Genomic DNA, 19,037 nt, shown 5'->3' on the forward strand with positions numbered 1-19,037 from the left:
TTCTTCTTTCTTTTGGCACCTTTCGGCGACGCTGCCTTTCTGTGATATCCCGGGTTAGGTTTCTGCGGGTATTCACTGGACAGGAGGCGGATGGGATGTGTAGGAAAGTCAGATAGATACCCCCTCTCTTTTAGTAGTTCTTCAGTACGAGCATTCGTTGCAACTGCATATCAATCCTGCCAGTGTACGCGTGAGATCTCGGCTCTCTCTGGTATCATGCAAGTCATAATCTGCATTGTTTGATCGTCGTTTGGTATATCAGATACTGCTTTAACACCCAGCCATGACGCCTATCGCCAAACCCATGCTAGTTCCTCTCGGATGCTATAAACTACTCGTGCCTCCATCTTCCTAAACATGCTTCCCACCCCTCACCCATCCATCTGTACAATAGTGAAACGGCCATTATAGGCCCATTTGTCACAGCTGCACGACGGCCCCCTCAACGCCTTCCTGAGTCTCCATATCATCGTCGTCCTCATCATCTTCCAGATCCTCATCTTCTTCCTCAAACCCAGTCTCCATCTTAAGCGTCTTGAGCCTATCTTTCATCTCATCCTTTTTGTCTGCCTGCCATCGCGCCAGCGCTGCTGCAGAGTGTACTTTGAAGCCGAAAACACGGGGCTCGTACCGCCGTTGCGATTTCGGTGGCAGCATCGCAGGGTAGACTTGGAAGAGGATGTTGTGGAAGGACGTGCCGAAGTAGGCGCCGTCGATTACGGCGTGGCGGGAGGATTTGGGGTTGTAGAGGTCTTCGCAGCGGGCGCAGTAGAGTTTTACGGGGGAGGCGTTGGGGACGTCGGATTGACCCATGGGGAGGAGGGGTTGCGATTCGCACATTACGCGGGGGCATTTGCCAAAGTCTGACTTCTTGAACTTTTCAAGCTGGGTGGTGTGTTAGTGGTGGGCGCGAGGCATAGGATATGAGCGCCTGACGTACCATCTTGGCAAGGCCCCTGGTGGTGACGATGTATCGTGCGTGGACGAGTCCGTAGAGATGCCGTGCCGACTTCTCAATCTGTTCCCGCATATCATCGTCGCAGTCGAAGTCGAACACGTCTGTGACGAGATCGAGTGCATATTGGTAGTACTGAACTTCGGTGTTCAGGCCCGTTAGGTTGAAGCGATCGGTGAGGTATTCTTCGTCAATCTCGCAGAAGTATTCGTTTCCTCGCGAGGATATGAACTACTTGTTTGTTAGCTTGCGTTGAGATAAATAGCTGCATCTTGTCTTCTACGCTGTCGTGATCTTCCCACCAGTCGGACCACCACTCGCTCTGCATGAGCATGAGCGGGCCCCATTTGGCCGAGAAGATAGTGTAGTCTTCATCCACCTCGAATGAATGGGGGCACCTCAGCGTGGAGATGTAGCCGTCTTCGCCGCAGTCACCGCTGGCGCATGGTCAGATGCGACCTGCAATGAAGGGCTGGCAGGCCATACCACGCCATGAGGTACCTATAGTTCCACCCCGACGCCCCCAAGGTTTGTAGAGACATGACCAGCGATCAAAGAATACCGGTGTTGGTAATGGATGGAGTTCAGGTACTCACCCAGTCTCGCCAGTAGCTTGTGTAGTCGCTGTCCGTGTCGCTGTTGAAGTCGTCCATGTTTGCGCTTGCTCTCGGCGACGATGTCCGCAGGGGTTAGGGCGTTCGTGTGTCTTGTTTGTAGGCTGCGACCACCGGCGGGGTGGGGCGGTGCGATCAGGCGCAAGCTCGGGTCGGGACGCGGTTGCGGAGTGAATTGCGCGCCCACCTAGTGGGATGGCAGTCGTCGCATCCCACCTCCACTGCTTGTTTCTCCGCTCCGGTCGCGCTAGTCGCTTGGGCCGCGTCCCATCAACATGACAACCCCAGACTTCCCCACCAACCCTGTCTACTGGGTCGCCAACCATCTGTGCCAGTATCTGCGTACAGGAGACGGTCTCTACTTCAAGACTTCTTCCGGAAGAGGCCCCTGGGTCCGGACCATGCTACGGGGCAGGTACGTGCACGTGAGGTGCCCAAAGATTGATTGCACGAAGTCAATCAATGTCTTACTACATTTCGTACACCGATGTCACTTGCTTGAAGTTTGATGTACGACGCCAGTAATCGTCTTACATCAATTCTTACATGAATCTTACTTGCCATTAGGCTAAAATATACACTGTTCCAAGGTTACGCTGCTATTTCTTCGCATTCAATACCGTCTGTTTGTTAGCCAAGAACTCTATTTCCCTGACATATAGCTTGCCCGTGATCCTTTGCCATCATACTGCGAATATTTTGTTTCGGTTGTTTTACTTCGGGGCTTTGAAGCAGGTCTTCATAATTGAACCCTCTCCTCTTAGTCACGCTTACCAGCAAGTGCTATCCCACATCCGCCTCTCACGTCCATTTGTCCTGGTGACTGGTGTCTTGTCAATCCCCCCGTTATCACGACGTGCGCGATGTGTGCCGCCGCAACCGCTCTCCAGCCTATTGCTAGGTTCTGCTCCCAGCTATCTACCATACTCCAGTACATGCCTACCCTTACCGTTTATGGTAGACTGGACTCTTCCATCGACACCAACCGTCTGTTCAGAGATACCGAATCGCGGTTCCCGGAAAGATGGAGGAAGGATGGATGGTACCTTTCCACTGTGAGTACGATCTTTCCGGGAGAGGCTTTGAAGTTGACATTGCGCGTGTCTGACAGACAGCGGCACTTATCGCCAGCGGCCAGCCGGGTCTGATAGGATCTCTCTACAACTACATCATTTCACAGCCGTCATATCAGACGTCTGCCGAGAGACAACGTCTCGTACGGCGCATGAGAGAAGCCATGATCAAATGCATTATTCTCAATGGCATTCCTATCGTCATGGAAGCTTTCGTGTCTCTTGCGAAGCAAGAAAAGCCCGAAGATCAGGATCACAGTTTCACCCGTGAGGATTGGAAAGCTGATGGAGCTAACCACAAGCGCGGTCTCGAGGTTCTTGAAACGCTTTATGGCGATGATAATGAGAAAATATGGGCATCATTCGGTTCACACAAGGACATACGTGAGTGCCCTGCGACTCTCCACTGCTCTCCATCTAGAGGCTAATGCGCCATGTAGCGTGGCTCTCGACCGACATTTCTTATGGTCTGTTCCTGGCCGATCACAACACTCTCGACATCATCGAATCCGAGCTCGTCATCTTGCCCGCGATCATGTGTCAAGGCCTCGTTCCTTCAACGAAATGGCATCTACGTGGGTGTCTGCGGGTCGGTTGCACACGCGAGGAAGTGGAATGCATACAACAGGTTATTGAAGATATCGCGAAGACATGTGGGAAACGACTGCAAGGTCTGCCGAGAGTTTCAGATATACCTGACGATGATATTCGAAGAGTTGAAAGTGTCAAGGAGCCTTGAAGGTATCTGGAAATGTGTTGGTACACAGGCTGTATCGTACTGTCAGACTATCATGCGACCAGGCTAGCTCTCGATGTATTAGCAGCATGGCGTTTGACGTCACTTGAGAGCATAGTGTAGTACATCTTGCTCGCGCTGCACAACTAATCGAGAGAAAAGTAGTCATGAGGAAGTACACGTAAAATTGGTATCAAAAGCATATCTATCTCAAACCTTCGCCACCGCTGTCAAGTACTGCTGACTATGAGGGTAGTCGATATACCCCTTCGGTGTCTTTGGAGTGTAGAAAACAGAGCGGTCGTACTTGACTAGTGGTACGCTCTCCTTGACGCGGAAAACCAGATCGGGGTTGGCAACGAAATATCTGCCGAACGCAATGATAACATCGTAGTCCTTGTACGTCTCATCGACGGTCTGCTTCGCTGAGTCGGGTAGGAAGCCTCCTGCAAGCATGACTGGACTCGCATTCCCCCATTGCTCAACCATCCATTGTACGGTCTTCTGGCCTCCGCATTCGGAGTCATCGTTGCCAGTGATACGGGCTTCGATTAGGTGGAGATAAGCCAGACCCAGTTTCTTCAGCTCTTCCGTGAGGTATTCGAAAGTCGGCTCCGGCTCGTCCATTAGCATGCCGTTGAAGTCGCTGTAGGGGCTGAGGCGCATTGCTGTTCTTTGAGCACCAACAGCAGCGATAACAGCCTTGGTGACTTCGAGATGGAATCGGGCGCGTTGTTCAATACTTCCTCCCCAGCTATCGGTCCGTTGGTTACAAGTCGTCTGGAGGAACTGATCCGGCAGGTATCCATTAGCACCGTGGATTTCAACGCCGTCAAAACCCGCAGCAATGGCGTTCTTGGCTGCATTCGCATAGTCTGCTATGGTTTCCCAAATCATCTCCTCTGTCATCTCTACTGGTGTTCGGTCTTGAGGTGTGATGGGTACCGCGCTGGATGAGACCAGCGTGATGCCTTCTGCGTCCAGCGCATCGGTCTTTGCGGCACGACCTTGATGCCAGAGTTGGCAGTATATCGCACATCCTTTAGCATGTACTGCTGACGTGATGTCTTTCCAGGAAGCGATGTGGTCTTCTTGCCAAATTCCTGGAGCATTTTGGGCGCCGATGGCGTTCCTGGAGATGATGGTTGCTTCGCTGACGATAAGAGTCCCAGGTACACATGCTCGTTGCTCATAATACTCTGCGATAGTTGGTCAATATCGGCCCTTCGTAGTGACGGTGTTCGAGGTACCTTTGTTCATGGGCGTCGCCTTGTAGTCGTCGCCCATGCGATACCGGGTCAACGGCGCCATAGCGACACGATGACCCAACTTTACATCTCCAACGGTCAATGGTTGGAAGAGTTTCGTCATCTTGGCAGTCGATGTTGGTACAACAGAAGACGAGGGAGGATCTGATCAAGTAGTCTCGCAAGAATTGTAATGGCCTACAATGGCAATGCTTCTTTGCTCTTTAGAACGTGTATGGCTGTGTCTACGACACATATCATGGCCATTGCCCAAGCCTTGTAATGGGTCACCATGGTCGTTATCGGCAACCCACCTGGGCAGCCTCGCAAACCCCACCTGACACATGGCATCTGTCAGTCTCAGCCGTGATGCCGAGAACTCGCCTGAATACCTTCAATGCCGTTTTCAGCGTTATGGTCCGATGTCGATACGAACAGCCATCGGCGAAGGGTCTCAGGGGCCGAACATGCGTCGGCTCAAAAAGTCCCGATGAGATGGCCCCGCACGTGCCCTGCTAGGACGACCCACTTTTGCAGCCTCGCCGTCATCGGCTTTCATCCCAGAATGCCACTTACGCCATCGAAGCGTGTAAGCGTTTCTGCCAGGTGAGTGGGCCTCTCAGCTATGACTGGCTAATTTTGCAATTCCTCTACGAGGAACACACCTCCCGACGATCTCGCAGCTGTCGACCGGCGTCATGGCAGGGCTCAATCCCGCTCGGGCAGCGTCCCGGGGCTCCACGCCCAACTTCAACGCTAGCTACGATGTCTAGGACCGTTGGTCTTGTTCCAAATATACACATATGCAGAATCGCTATGTTTTTGAGGCTTGTAGCGACTGTGGAAGAATCCGATGATACGGGAACAGCAAACCTCCATTGACGAGATGGAATCGACGCACCCCATCAGAGAAAGCGATTCATGCGTTGGCAATACTCTCGTTGAGAAGCCATCCAGAGACGACAAGCCATGCGAATCAGACATAACTACAACGAATCCTCATGGCGCGTCCCCTTCGCCTACCGACGATGACGACGACAAGAGCGACGCAGCATCCATTGGCGGCCAAAGGAACACCATGACTTCGACACAACTTCGAATCGCAATCCCCGCACTATCAGTCTGTCTCTTCGTTTCGTTCATCGACCAAACCAGCGTCTCGACAGCAACACCCGCGATCGCTGTGGATCTGAACACCGGAACTGCAACATCATGGATCGGTACATCGTTCCTGATCGCATCGACGGCGTTCCAACTGATAAATGGTCGTTTGTCGGACATCTTTGGTCGCAAGAATCTGTTGTTGATCAGCCTCATGTTGATGGCTCTGGGAGACCTTGGATGTGGTTTCGCGCGAACTTCAGTGCAGCTATTCGTTCTCCGTGCCATTGCTGGTATTGGAGGTGGCGGCATCAACAGTCTTGTCATGATCATCGTTAGCGATATCACAACGTTGCAGAATCGGGGTAAATATCAAGGTATGTACCGTTGTGTATCTTAAAACCAAGCATTGCTAATACTCTTCTGTAGGATGGCTAGGTGCAGTCATCGCCCTGGGAAACGGTGCAGGACCTTTTCTCGGAGGTGCTATCGTTGAAGGCGCGACTTGGAGGTGGGTATTTTGGATAATACCCATCATGACTGTACCCACCTCTATGGTCATACTGTTCTTCTTACCGCTCAAGCATCGGTCTGGTGACTACCTCGCAAAGGTCAAGAAGATTGACTACGGCGGCATGGTACTGAACATTGCATCTACATTACTCCTGCTCATCCCCTTGTCAGGAGGTGGTGTGACGTATGCATGGGGATCCCCCTTCTTCATCGCCTGCACTGTTACCGGCGCCGTGCTAGGCATACTATTCGTGCTTCACCAATGGAAACTTGTCGCTCTACCGATCATGCCGCTTCGATTATATCGTGCGCCGCACTGCTGGGCACTTTATCTACAGACGTTTCTCATCGGTCTCGCGTACTTCGGCAACTTCTTCTACCTTCCAATCTATTTCCAATCGGTCCTGAGGTACTCGCCCTTGGTCTCAGGTGCTTTGATCCTACCGGTAGTCATCACGACATCATTCGCGTCCATCGCATCTGGTCAGTACATGAACCGAGTCGCCAGCTACATGCACTGCATCCTGGCCGGATTCGCCCTCTGGACTCTTGGAAGTGGCCTCACCCTACTATTCGACCGAGACACGGGCCTTGCTGTGCTAATTGTTGTACTCATCATAGAGGGTGCCGGTATTGGTCTGACGCTCCAGCCGACGCTTGTAGGGATGTACGCCAACAGTCGCAATGAGGATCGTGCTGTGACAACTGGCTTACGCAACTTCATCCGCACTATCGGTGGCGCTTTTGGTCTCGTCATCTCAGGAGTCATCCTTTCGAATACGCTCAGCAGAGATTTGTCCAAGCGGCCCTTTGTTTCGGATACCCTAATGGCCCAGTTGACTTCCTCAACCTACGACCTCGATAAGTTTGGCCTCTCTCTGGACCAGAAAGAAGAGGTTTTTGATACATACATGCTTGGTCTGCATTACATCTTCATCTTTTTCACAGTGTGCTCAGCTCTCGGTCTGGTTCTGACATTCTGGGTTGGGAACACCAGCTTGAAAGCGCCGAAAAAGTCGGACGAAGAAGAAGGACAGCCGATGGAGACGCAGGACGAACCTCAGCAGCAAGTCATCCAAGGTCGAGAAGTCGCGTCGGAAGGGGAGGTCTTTGATGAGAAGAGGCCAATGACAGGGGAGGCTGACGTAGAACGCAACGTTCACACAAGATGAGCGATCATAAAGCACATCATCAGAGCTCATGGACAACTTTGCAAAATATTTGTTCGGACACTGTTGATATCTAAAAATTAAGAGTCTCTTAGACATACTTCATGAGAGTTTTGTAGTATGCAGTATGTTTCACCTGAAAGGGAGATGAAGATCGCGTACCCAGTAGCCATCAAAGTAGTCCGCGATTAGAGCAATTCCCACGCACTCTGAGTCCTGAACTTGAACGTGGGTAGCATGTGCATGCATTCGCCCTCGTACGCTGTTCTAATGGCCAAGGATCAACCGAGTGAGGCGCGACCATCGAAAAAGGCTATCATCAAACGCAGAACAGCGATTTCGGAACTTGAGTGCAGCATTACCCCGCAGCAAGACCCATCTTTCACTATCAATTTACTCGAGAACCGTCTCCAACTCAACCTGGTCTTTAATCCTTGGTATGCCAACTTAGGTAGGTCAGTACAGCCCCACAAAGGCCGGTCGTTATCGGCGAGTCGAGATTGGCCTATCTCTCGACGATCCCCCTCCAAGCCATGTTCTCCATACGGTTTCTTCCAAGCCGATAAACATTCATCCGTCTGATAACACTGCGGTGGGTCACAGCCGGCCGCAGAAATGACATCGCATCGTGAGGCACGGCAGAGGATTGAAGATGGCCGATTACGTGAGGACGTCACGGATGAGAATGGCCGATAGCTAGGTAGGCGCTGGAGGTTGGCCGCCGCGACATGCTCCGCTGGTGATACATATATGCTGCATCGCGAGACTTGGGTGTTTTCTACTTCAAATCTATCACATCTTCTGTAATCGACTCAGGCTTATTGTTCTCCAAACATCGTCATCATGCCTGAAGTTTACGCTGCACCCCCCGACTACGCCTTCCCACGTAACTTCAAGGGTTACGGCGAGAAGGGTCTTCAGGGCTTGAAGTGGCCCAACAATGCCAAGATCGCCGTATCTTTCGTCATCAACTATGAGGAGGTGAGTTCACATGCAATCTTATCTAAGATGCACAACTAACGAACCACAGGGTGGTGAGCGCTCAGTCATGAAAGGCGACGGAGTATCCGAGATCAACCTCCGCGAGTACCCAGCCCAACACAGAATCAACGAGCGCGACTACAGCGGCGAATCAGAATTCGAGTATGGCTCCCGCCGCGGCTGGTGGCGCATGTTCAAGCTCTTCAACGACTACAAGATGAAGTTCACCCTCTACGCCGTCGGCTCTGCCGTCGAAGAACAGCCGGAAGTCGTTACTCGATGTGTGGAAGAGGGCCACGATGTTGCCTCTCACGCTTACCGTTGGATTGACCACGCCAATCTTTCTGTCGAGGCTGAGAAACAGCATATCAGGGATGGTATCACGTCGCTGAAGAAGCTTTCCGGCTATGCGCCAAAGGGATGGTACTACGGCCGCCCCTCACCACAGAGCAGAGCGCTCATCCCACTCGTGTACGAAGAGATGGGCGAGGAGCTGCTTTGGGCCTCAGACGCCTACGCCGATGACCTGCCCTACTGGACCGATCTCCCCCAAGAGCGCAGCAGCGCAAACCCCAAGGGATGTCTGATGGTTCCCTACAGCTACGACTGCAACGACTTCAAATTCCATTGCCAAGGAACTGGTTTCCGCAGTACGGCTGCGTTCTACGAGCACATGAAGAACTCTTTCGATGTACTGTATGAGGAGGGCGAGGCTGGAGAGCCGAAGATGATGACCATCGGTCTGCACTGCCGTATCATCGGTAGGCCGGGAAGGTTCAAGGCGCTTCAAGACTTTGTGAAGTATATCTCCGAGAAGGAGGGTGTTTGGGTTGCGACTAGGACGCAAATAGCGGAGTCGTTCAGGGAGCAGTTCCCGTACAAGAAGGGCCAGCTCGCGTAGATAGTCAATCAGATCTTTTCCAACGTTCATTCCAAGGTCAGTAGTCTTAATGTGAGGCTACAACAACTGCACTTTTTCAAGATTAGAGCTAAGTCATATCCTATCTGTACTCTCCAAAGTTCCACTGACTGCCATCCATCATACCACGGTTGTCCATCGACATGGCTGCATCCTGAATGGGGTCCACACCGTAGAGACCAGACCCTTCATAAGCATTCCAGCTCATCTCAGTCTGGCCTTGGCCAAACCCATCGAACCTCATTGCTGCAGATGCGGTGTCGTCGCTTACCATCTCATTCCACATTCGCCAACCCTGCCACCCGCCGGGCGCCTCTTCGTCCACTTCCATGAACGCCTCCTTCACAGCGTCAGTAACCATGTGTGACATGGTAGGCTTACTACCCATCGTTGGATGTTGTGACGCCTGCTCGCGGCTATCTCGTCGGCTTCTTGGCGAAAGTCCTGCCATGGAAGGCTCCGCGTCCACGTCGAGCTGCAGCGGTCGCGAACCATTGCTATGCATCATTGTGGTTGGTGCGGAGTTTACAATGGTCTTGAATAAACTTCCGGACAAGGCATCGAAGATGTCGCGATATTTGACGGCACCGGGCCACTTTTCGCCGAAGATAGTCAGGATCTGAGAACAGGCTCGTGTCGCCTCCAGAACATCGTACGAGAAAAGGGATCGATCTCGCCAGATGCAGTACACCAGTGTCAGGCCAGCTACAAAGCACGAATGTAGCGAGATCATCGTGTAGGTGAGCGTCCGATTTTGGCTTAGTCGCTTGTATGCGTTGCAGACACAAGCGGCCGAGCGCGCGCAAGTGAGAAAGCGTATGTCCGAGGTGTCCAGCGTAGGTAGAAATACGGTGAAGAGATAGAGCATCGCTTTGTGATACTGAACGCCATAGAAGTCTCGGGCATCGAGATATGCGCTTTCGGGATCGTACATCCAAGTAATCTTATTCCCATTCTTGGGTGTCTGTGGATATGTTCGTAGCCATTCATCTAGGTCGCTCCGGATTGTAGCCATCTTTCGGTCAAGTTTGGCCCGCTGTTCTGGCGTCCCGTTGAAGACATCTCTATCGACGCGAAAGACTGTCTTATGGATCCGCGACTGGATCTGATCAAGCTTGATGATGTGTATGAAAGGCTCGATATTCGACCACTGAGGCCTGACCGAGTCCGGCTCTTCCGGATGCGTTAGCGTCCAGAACTCAGGACTAGTACTTGGAAACTTGAAGAGTCAGTGCATGTATCACAATCTGCTTGAGTGACATACCTCGACGTTGATATCCCGGTCAGCGATAGCAAAAGCTCTGCCAAGCACAATGCTAGTCACTCTGTCAAGGCAGTAACACGCCCAGAAAGCACGTCGCCGCAGTTCAGCATCTCTTGCAAGCTCAGGAGAGCCTGTGACCTTCTTCTTCCTGTGTAAACCCATCTCAATGCAGACAGAGGTCGCATATCGAATCTGGGACCAGGCGCCTGCACCATATGGAGACCTCTGACCATGCACTCCAAGCAGTATAAGAAACTGCACTGTGGCGAGGTTGTGCTGGTCGAGGATGTAGTCCATTGGCTCGGTGGCTGCGACAAGGTGATGCTCAGAATCCACCCCACATGGCTTCCGCGTCAACGACAGGAATCGAGCAGTAATGGCATATATGAGATGGAAAATGCTGCGTTCAATAATAGTGAGGGCACCTCGCACAAACTGCTTGTCGAAAAGCTTCGTGTAGACTACACGATCCAGCAATGGCCAGCGAGTGTGGATACGTTCGAAGAACACGTCAAATAGCATGCGTGCCTGTTGTCGGTCTGGGAAATCCGCAACGGGCTCATCGGAGTGAGTAGACTCGGGAGGAACAGGAGGCCGTGAAGTTCCAGTAGCCTGGCATGTTTGGTTCACTGGCAGAGTTGTTGCTCTCTTGCCAGAGCTTCGGAAGATGGAGGACTGAATGATGCGAGCAATGGTAGCGCCGGAGCTAGAGCCGACATAGTAAGGCTCCGAGGTTGTATCTGTGGTACCAGATGCACATAAGGAGAGATACGCAACGCCATCGACGAGTGAGGTACGATCCTCACCCTCAAGATCTTCAGAGAAACAGTCATCTCGGGATTCGCGACGCGATGCACTGGACTGGGGGTGAAGAGCGAGCGCCGGCTCTTCAACGTTCATGGAAGATGTTCTTTGCAAAGTCTCTGGACCGGTTTCATAGTGGTCCTCTGCATGGTCAGGAAGACGGGCCTCCAGAAAAGCGATCCGCTCTTCTAGGGCGTTGATATAGCTGAGAAGTCAGGAAACAGTTCGTGCGCATGTCAATGGCTGTGGGAAGAACCTACACAGACTTGCCGCCGGGGTACTGAGGACGAATAGTCCTTTCATACGCACAGGCTACGCCAGCTCGCTGGCAAGATCTGCAGACTGGATGCGCACCGTCACACTACATGATTCTTAGCCAAGGTGCATGAAGCAACGTCCCACGTGACGTACACGCTGCTTTCTCCGTTTGCATCTTTTGCAGGCCAAGGCCACCCGAGATTTCCTAGTCGCAGGACCTGGGTTTGAGGCATTCGACTGAGCTTCCTTCGGAGAATTGGATGCGGGTACTGCGTCTGCGGCCGTTCCCACACCCCGACCGGAGGAGGGGCTTACGGGGCTCTCTGGGTAGGACTGCAACATGGCCTCGTCGTCAGGAGTATGGCGTTGATGCGACAGCCCTGCAGCTGTCGGCGCTGATTCATACCGTTTGGCTCCATATTTCCCACGTGCGATAGTCCCGTTGAAGCCCAGGTGGAATGTGTGAGCCGACGTGTGTCTTATCGCGGATTATCCATGATAGGCTAAGATGGCACGGGCCTCCAGTGGCTCTATCTCGGCTGCACCCATCCGGCGCCTGGAGACCCCAAAGATTGCGAAGGAACTACGCCATAACAAGCAACATATCGGAGTTCACATTCTCCTCCTATCTCTACCCCTGTTCTTTATCGCACCGCTCGCGTTGATGTCAGGCTTGGGAATGACTGATGCGCGCATGGCAACATGGCACATCGGCTAGAAAGTGCCCGAAGAGGCTGCGCCAGAAGCCATGCCCGTGGTCAATCACAGCCCGATATGCGTGCGATACGTGAACGACTTGGAGTTGGCGTGACGTCCGATCGACATATGAGACATCATGGTCCGCCGACTTGAAGAGGATTTGGAGGATTGACCACGCCCAGTAGTCAACCAAACCACACCATTACAGCACCATGGGGAAAGTCCAGCTTCCGACCAAGGGCCAAATCGCGGCGCCCTTTCGCTCAAAAGAGGCCTTTGTCGACTTCATCAGGGCTCCCCAAGGCAACGACGGTCATGCCCCAATCGGGGACGAGAGATGGTCTAACAAAGATCTTGAGCCAACGCCGGTGGAACAGAGGACTTGGACCTGGTAAAGATCTTGACGGCGCACATCTTTGAGCTTTTATTGACAAATGAAGGTTCAACCTCCCTCTATACTGGTTCTCCAACCAGTTTTCCCTCGTTGGTTGGAATACGGGCTCCGCTCTTGTCACAGTCGGTCTGGTAAGCTGCGTCAAAGCATGCAAGAGGAATCTGGGAACTAATGGCGTAAACAGACATGGCAACAATCCTTCGTGTCAGCCTGCATTGGGTCTTTCCTCGCAGCAGTCGTAGTCGTCCTTATGGCTCGTCCCGGTGCCAAGTACCACATCGGATTTCCCGTGATTGCACGCTCAGTCATGGGTATGTACGGTTCCTACTTCTTCGTCTTCATCCGAGCGATCGTATGCATCATCTGGTACGGAATCCAGTCCTTCTACGCCGGTAACATCCTCTCGGTCATGCTCCGTTGCATCTTCGGCAGTTCCTGGCAAAACTTCACGAATACACTCTCGCCTACCGCAAGTGTCACCTCGAAGCAGCTGCTGGCTTTCTTCATGGCCTGGTTGATGGAGTTTCCATTCATGTGGGTTCACCCCAGGCACATCCACTATATCTTCACCGTAAAGGGGTTCATAATGCCAATTGCCGCTTTCGCCATCTTCGGTTGGTGCATGGCTAACGGTGGAGGACTCGGCGCTATGGACCTTGCTTCCAGCGAAGGCGAGCTTGCCGCCTCAGTGACTCCTTTGGGATGGAGCATCATGGCCGGTATCAACACCATCTTCGGTTCTCTCTCGCCCATGTTGGTCAATCAGCCTGACCTTGCTCGTTACTGCAAGAAGCCTCGGGATGCTGGTGTGACTCAAGGTGTCAGCGTCTTCGTGTCCTCCATTATTGTCTTTTTCCTTGGCATGGCCTCAACCACTTCCATGCAGGCAGCCTATGGTGTTGCCTACTGGAACATCTGGGATCTCTTCGAAGCCATCCTTGACCACCACTTCGGCGCCGGAGCGCGTGCGGGAATCTTCTTCGTTGCTTTGGCGTTCTACTTCGGTGTCTTCGCCACGAACTTTGGAGCCAACTCAATTCCGTTCGGAAGTGATATGACTGGCCTTTTCCCTAAGTGGCTCACCATTCGCCGCGGACAAGTACTTTGCGCCATTCTTGGTGTCGTCGTACAACCATGGGAACTGATGAAGAACGCAACGGCCTTCTTGAGGTAAGTTCCCCAATAGGCTTCCCACTCAACATGCTAACGATGAATTAGTTTCTTGGGTTCTTACAACATCTTCATGGCCCCGCTTTGCGCCGTCATCATTGTCGACTACTACATTGCGCGCAAAGGAAACATACATATACCATCGTGCTACGATGGCAAGAAGACGGGTCTCTACTGGTACTGGTCCGGTGTCAACTGGAGTGGTGTGGCAGCCTGGCTACTTGGTACAACTATGGGTATTCCTGGCCTTATTGGCCAGTACGAGCCACAGATCATTTCGGCGGCTGCGCAGAACATGTACCGCATGGGCTGGTTGCTAACTTTCTTCACCGCGGCGACGGTCTACTTCGTCATCACCTTCTTCGTCAAACCGCGTGTGTTCCCTGTTGGACGCGAGAGCACGCCCTTCCAACGGGAATGGCTGGCCAATGACGGCCGCGAGGGCTTCTTCGACGGAGACAGAGATGATGGAGTGATTTATGGCGCCTCAACGCCACCAATGACCGACGGAGGAGAAGATGTTGAGATTGGCGAGAAGTCACCGAAGGTCACCTTTTGAGCTCAGAGCAGCAACCTAGATTGTAACAGAATCGAAACCATGTACTCACATCATGTAATTGCAATACGATAGATTTGAACAATATTCTACGAAGAAATTACGACATTAGATTGGCCTTGCTATAACATCATAGAATTGAGACTCCTGATCAGGCGGCTGGACCTGTGAACTGCCCAGGTGTGATGTTGTTCACGTGTTCCCTAGTACCGACATGGACTGAACAGTTCCGATCGGAACCAGCATTCCGAAAAAGTGGGATGCCGTTATCGGCTCCAACTTGTTAGTACAACCGGTATATCCTTGTTGGGCAAGTGTTTGGCTATCGCCTATGAGCGGGTCTGGACGGGACACGCAATTGCTCCCTATCACGATGCGGGCTTTTTGGGCCGATGGCATCGCTGACGCTGACAGGTCGCTGCCTTCGGCGTCTGGATGTGTCTCCAACTCCAACGGCTTCAAAGACCACTTCTCCAATTCCTCTCCTTGACATTACGACCAACCTGAGAAAGTAAAACGGAATACCTTCCAGTATCTACACACCAACAGTTCCTACGATCACCGACTTATGAGAAGCCATGAGCTCAGATCTTTACAAACTCACAGCCACCGAGATCTCGGCAAAGATCAAAGCGGGCGAAACCTCAGTCGAAGAGTACGCAAAATCACTCCTCGGGCGCATCGAAGCACGTGACGAAGCTGTTCAAGCATGGGCATATCTCGATCCCGAATATGTTATCAAGCAGGCGAAAGCACTTGACGCCATTCCGCAAGCCGAGCGCGGTCCCCTCCATGGTGTGGCCATTGCCGTAAAAGATGTTATCTACACTAAGGGTGAGCTGCCAGAACCATCCTACCATCCAACTTGACTAACCATGATAGAAATGCCAACGCAGTTCAACTCACCCATATATTCCAACGATGCGCCTCAAGTAGACGCTGGCTCCATAGCGATACTGCGCAAGAGCGGTGCACTCATCTTCGGCAAAACGACAACGACCGAGTTTGCTGCGACAACCACAGGCCCAAAGACACGAAACCCGCACGACTCAAAACGCACGCCTGGTGGCTCTTCATCTGGATCTGGTGCTGCAGTAGGCGATTTCCAAGCACCTATCGGTCTAGGAACCCAAACCGGTGGCAGCACCATCCGTCCTGGCTCGTACAATGGCATCTATGCCCTTAAGCCCACATGGAACTCTATTACTCGCGAGGGCCAAAAGATCTACTCTCTGATTCTGGACACATTGGGTCTCTATGCGCGTAGCGTGGCTGATCTAGAACTCCTCGCCGATACGTTCGCCATTCACGACGATGCGCCACCTCCAACAGGCTTCACAGTGAAAGGCGCGAAGTTTGCCCTTCTCAAAACTATGGTCTGGCCAAGCGTGGGCCCTGGCACCTCCGCCGCACTTGACAAAGCGGTCTCGCTACTCCGTGCCCATGGAGCCGAGGTTGAGGAAATTAGCTTGCCAGATGACCTTAACGATCTTCCGGCGTGGCACGCGGCCGTACTCAACTCTGACGGCCGAACCGCGTTTCTGCCAGAGTACACAGTGGCCAAGGATAAAATCTCGGAACAGCTTGTCGGCCACGTTGAGAACAGCGGGAATATCTCGCGCAAAGCGCAGCTTGAATCTTTCGACAAGATTGCGGCAGCGAGGCCGGTTGTCGATGAGATACTTGGCAGATACGCTGCGGTACTTACGCCAAGTGTGCCGGATGAGGCGCCATTGGGTATTGAGAAGACGGGCAGTGCGGCGTTTTGTTTGATCTGGACGGTGAGTAATTTTGTGTTCAGACGCAGAGAACTTGACTAATACTCGCGCAGGCACTGCACACACCAGTAGTCAACGTTCCAGGTTTCAAGGGCGAGAACGGGATGCCAATCGGGGTGTCGCTTGTTGCGCCTCGCTACCACGATAGACGGTTACTCGCGGTCAGTAGCAAGGTCGGTGAAATCTTCGAAGCGGAAGGTGGATGGAAGCGTTCTGTGTAGCTCTATTGCAAATAAAATTGAATGGATTGGATCAAAGTAATTGCCGTTGGTCTTCCGGTAAATTGCCATTGGTTGTGTGAGTATGCGTACTCTGGTTCCCTCGACCAAACTGTTCTACTTGACTCACAGTCAAGTTCATTTATATCTCCAATGCACTCCCCAGACTCAACTATCACAACATATCTCGGCAATACCAATAATACGCACAACACACTCTCACAACAAAATCAAGATGACATCACAACAGTTTATCGAAGGCAAAGCAAAAGCCAGGGCGAACGCGGAATTGGACCTGAAAAGGTGTGCAAACAGCGCTCTCAGAGTTCTCATCCGCACTTCAGTTTCTAGATACCTCAAAGCTATATACCTCAAGAAATCCCGATTTACACCAGAATGGTTTTGTGCGAACTACTTCCTGTTAGAGGTACAAAATCGGTCGTACTTTACACTTGAAGAAGTCATGCTCAAGCTTAAAAGACAAAAGCAGAATGGCAAAGTTGAAGAGCTCGAAAAAGCCCTCTCGCGCTACTCACAAGCTGCACATCGCGAAATCGTAGCCAGACTCTTTGTCTTGCCACGCGAACTTCGCGACATGATATACGATGAGCTCTGGGCCTTGGATGCATGCAAGGAAACACTCATCGATAGGCTTATTGATGCAGACGACAGGAATGATCAACGTAGAGCGCTCTGGATTCAGCGTTATGGGAAGTTGGACTACTTTCTCCCAAGCTTGGCCAAACAGTGGTTTGGGGGGAGGCAGGTGGCAACAGAGATGCTGAAGGCTTTTGGGAAAAGAGATGGGACCGATATAACTCACAACCCGTGCGGGTTTAATTACGACGAGACTTACCACGTCTCGTGGAAAAAGTTAAACGACCTGACCACAGTAAAGACGTTTCACTCCGACGTCACGCTGTACGAGCTCCTGGGAAACATGGCTCTAGTCATCGTTTTCGACTGCATGGACGAGATCGACGGAAACGAGGGTCTAGAGCGTATAGGCATACCAGGAAACTTCAACGCAGAACTTCGCCGCTGCATCAATACGCTTTCCTCTCTGCGCAACCAAAAGCCTCGCCCTGTCACCTTCAAATTCGAGGATCAAACGAGAGGCGTACCCAGCAACATCACCCATCTATTTCGCTCGCTGAGTGGCCCTTTCCACGAACTCCGGCAGTTGGGATTCGATATCAACATCAGATGTCAAACCGACGGCTACTTCCGCTATGTATGGGACATGTCAGGAAGGTACAATACTCACAGCCCTCACACGGACGATGTTGATAAGTGGACTCTGCGAGATTGGAGCCTGAACTTCACGCGAGTGAACGAACAATTTGAGGAAGCTCACTTGATGGGCGAGACCTTCGTGTTTAATCCAAATGGGCCGCTTCGGGGGAGCTTTCGCATCAAAAAGCATGTATGGGAGGCGATGCGCAAGGAACTGTACCGCGCGTATCCGGAGATCGACAATGTGGTGAAGTGGACGAAGAATGAGAGAGGTGAGATCTGGATGGACTGTGGATGTGTGAAGGACAAGCATACTTGCTGCCCTTACTATCTGTGCTACAAGCACGGTGGATGGGATGAAATATCAGATGGTAGGTGGAACACTTGTTGCTATATTTGCAAAGGCCTGGTAGCGCCGGCGTTGTAGCGACAACTAAGGTTGGTTCCAACGAGGCAGAAGGAGAATTTGGCAACGGGAAAGTCTGCGGTTCTTTGGATGAGGAACGGATCAAGTCTTCTAATTGAGTGCCCTGTCTCAGCAAACAATCAAGACAGTTTCAGCAGTACGATCCAACTACATTGAAACCACTCACCACGTTCAAGGAAAGAGCTACACCCTGCAGTTTAAGTTGATATGAGGGCGATCGTTAGGAATCTTTCAACGCAATGTAAACTTTTAAGTGATTTACTTCTTTTCCGTGCTATAAGAGAGGTGTTCAATTTAGCTCTAGTATGAGATGCCATCATGCAACTGATCTTCGTTGCATCCTAGTCACATGATGAACATCTTTCTGCCGTTCGCCCACGTGCCTGTTCAGATATCAGATGCTACACAGCCCTCGCGCTCTCTTAGGACTCTTTCGTGAAGTATGACCGGAGTCAGCACATACGCAGATCTCACTTCAACGCTCGTTCCAATATCTGACATGCTCCAATTGAGTCCCCTCAAATACCTCGATTTCTTTGCCCGGGAGGTATGCCTCTACCATCACCTTCACCAAAGCCAACGCGGCTACCTTCTCAGCAGGATGCATACTGCCCAACGTATGGAGTGTGATCTTGACTTTTTGGAGGGCTCTGAGCGTCTTGGCACGCAAGAAGCGGGCGCAAGCGTTGTCAGGGGATCCCATTCTCATCTGTGACGCGCGAGCCCCAAAATGAATCGTGTGTACGTGTTGAAGTTTCAACGTCTTCAGACAGCGCGGAATATCCGTGATGGTTAAGAAACAGAAGGGGATGGTAGTGTACGCGATCATGGCCGTCTCAACGTAGACTTGGCGACAGACACGGAGTAGGTTCCAGCGCGCGAGATGTTCTTCGGATTTCGACGTTGACCATAGTCTCGTTGGCAT

The 19,037-nt window shown here is 52.0% G+C and overlaps 9 protein-coding genes across 9 annotated transcripts; 6 read left to right on the forward strand and 3 right to left on the reverse strand.

Moving 5' to 3' along the window:
- Positions 1-420: 420 nt before the first annotated feature.
- Positions 421-1,608, reverse strand: CKB2 (casein kinase 2 regulatory subunit; the record flags this gene model as incomplete). The annotated part of the gene is made up of 3 exons (XM_051472093.1): positions 421-885; positions 941-1,186; positions 1,552-1,608. 3 exons carry the CDS (start codon positions 1,606-1,608, stop codon positions 421-423), a joined length of 768 nt encoding a protein of 255 aa, XP_051324290.1.
- A 236-nt stretch (positions 1,609-1,844) lies between these two features.
- J4E85_007864 (uncharacterized protein) lies at positions 1,845-3,381 on the forward strand (the record flags this gene model as incomplete). Its single annotated transcript, XM_051472094.1, has 4 exons — positions 1,845-1,984; positions 2,531-2,628; positions 2,685-3,026; positions 3,083-3,381. 4 exons carry the CDS (start codon positions 1,845-1,847, stop codon positions 3,379-3,381), a joined length of 879 nt encoding a protein of 292 aa, XP_051324291.1.
- Positions 3,382-3,588: 207 nt separating this feature from the next.
- On the reverse strand, positions 3,589-4,749 carry J4E85_007865 (uncharacterized protein; the record flags this gene model as incomplete). The annotated part of the gene is made up of 2 exons (XM_051472095.1): positions 3,589-4,577; positions 4,629-4,749. 2 exons carry the CDS (start codon positions 4,747-4,749, stop codon positions 3,589-3,591), a joined length of 1,110 nt encoding a protein of 369 aa, XP_051324292.1.
- Positions 4,750-5,511: 762 nt separating this feature from the next.
- Positions 5,512-7,411, forward strand: J4E85_007866 (uncharacterized protein; the record flags this gene model as incomplete). The annotated part of the gene is made up of 2 exons (XM_051472096.1): positions 5,512-6,103; positions 6,156-7,411. The coding sequence occupies 2 exons, from the start codon at positions 5,512-5,514 to the stop codon at positions 7,409-7,411; spliced, it is 1,848 nt and encodes a 615-aa protein (XP_051324293.1).
- Positions 7,412-8,251: 840 nt separating this feature from the next.
- Positions 8,252-9,290, forward strand: J4E85_007867 (uncharacterized protein; the record flags this gene model as incomplete). The annotated part of the gene is made up of 2 exons (XM_051472097.1): positions 8,252-8,389; positions 8,439-9,290. 2 exons carry the CDS (start codon positions 8,252-8,254, stop codon positions 9,288-9,290), a joined length of 990 nt encoding a protein of 329 aa, XP_051324294.1.
- A 100-nt stretch (positions 9,291-9,390) lies between these two features.
- On the reverse strand, positions 9,391-11,472 carry J4E85_007868 (uncharacterized protein; the record flags this gene model as incomplete). Its single annotated transcript, XM_051472098.1, has 2 exons — positions 9,391-10,527; positions 10,573-11,472. The coding sequence occupies 2 exons, from the start codon at positions 11,470-11,472 to the stop codon at positions 9,391-9,393; spliced, it is 2,037 nt and encodes a 678-aa protein (XP_051324295.1).
- A 1,073-nt stretch (positions 11,473-12,545) lies between these two features.
- On the forward strand, positions 12,546-14,456 carry J4E85_007869 (uncharacterized protein; the record flags this gene model as incomplete). Its single annotated transcript, XM_051472099.1, has 4 exons — positions 12,546-12,724; positions 12,774-12,858; positions 12,912-13,897; positions 13,946-14,456. 4 exons carry the CDS (start codon positions 12,546-12,548, stop codon positions 14,454-14,456), a joined length of 1,761 nt encoding a protein of 586 aa, XP_051324296.1.
- A 575-nt stretch (positions 14,457-15,031) lies between these two features.
- Positions 15,032-16,452, forward strand: J4E85_007870 (uncharacterized protein; the record flags this gene model as incomplete). The annotated part of the gene is made up of 3 exons (XM_051472100.1): positions 15,032-15,287; positions 15,336-16,234; positions 16,285-16,452. 3 exons carry the CDS (start codon positions 15,032-15,034, stop codon positions 16,450-16,452), a joined length of 1,323 nt encoding a protein of 440 aa, XP_051324297.1.
- Positions 16,453-16,684: 232 nt separating this feature from the next.
- On the forward strand, positions 16,685-17,739 carry J4E85_007871 (uncharacterized protein; the record flags this gene model as incomplete). The annotated part of the gene is made up of 3 exons (XM_051472101.1): positions 16,685-16,752; positions 16,801-17,683; positions 17,719-17,739. The coding sequence occupies 3 exons, from the start codon at positions 16,685-16,687 to the stop codon at positions 17,737-17,739; spliced, it is 972 nt and encodes a 323-aa protein (XP_051324298.1).
- Positions 17,740-19,037: the final 1,298 nt, after the last annotated feature.

This window comes from Alternaria conjuncta (assembly GCF_024043145.1).
Source record: "Alternaria conjuncta strain BMP 0040 chromosome Unknown scaffold_11, whole genome shotgun sequence".
NCBI lineage: Eukaryota > Fungi > Ascomycota > Dothideomycetes > Pleosporales > Pleosporaceae > Alternaria > Alternaria conjuncta.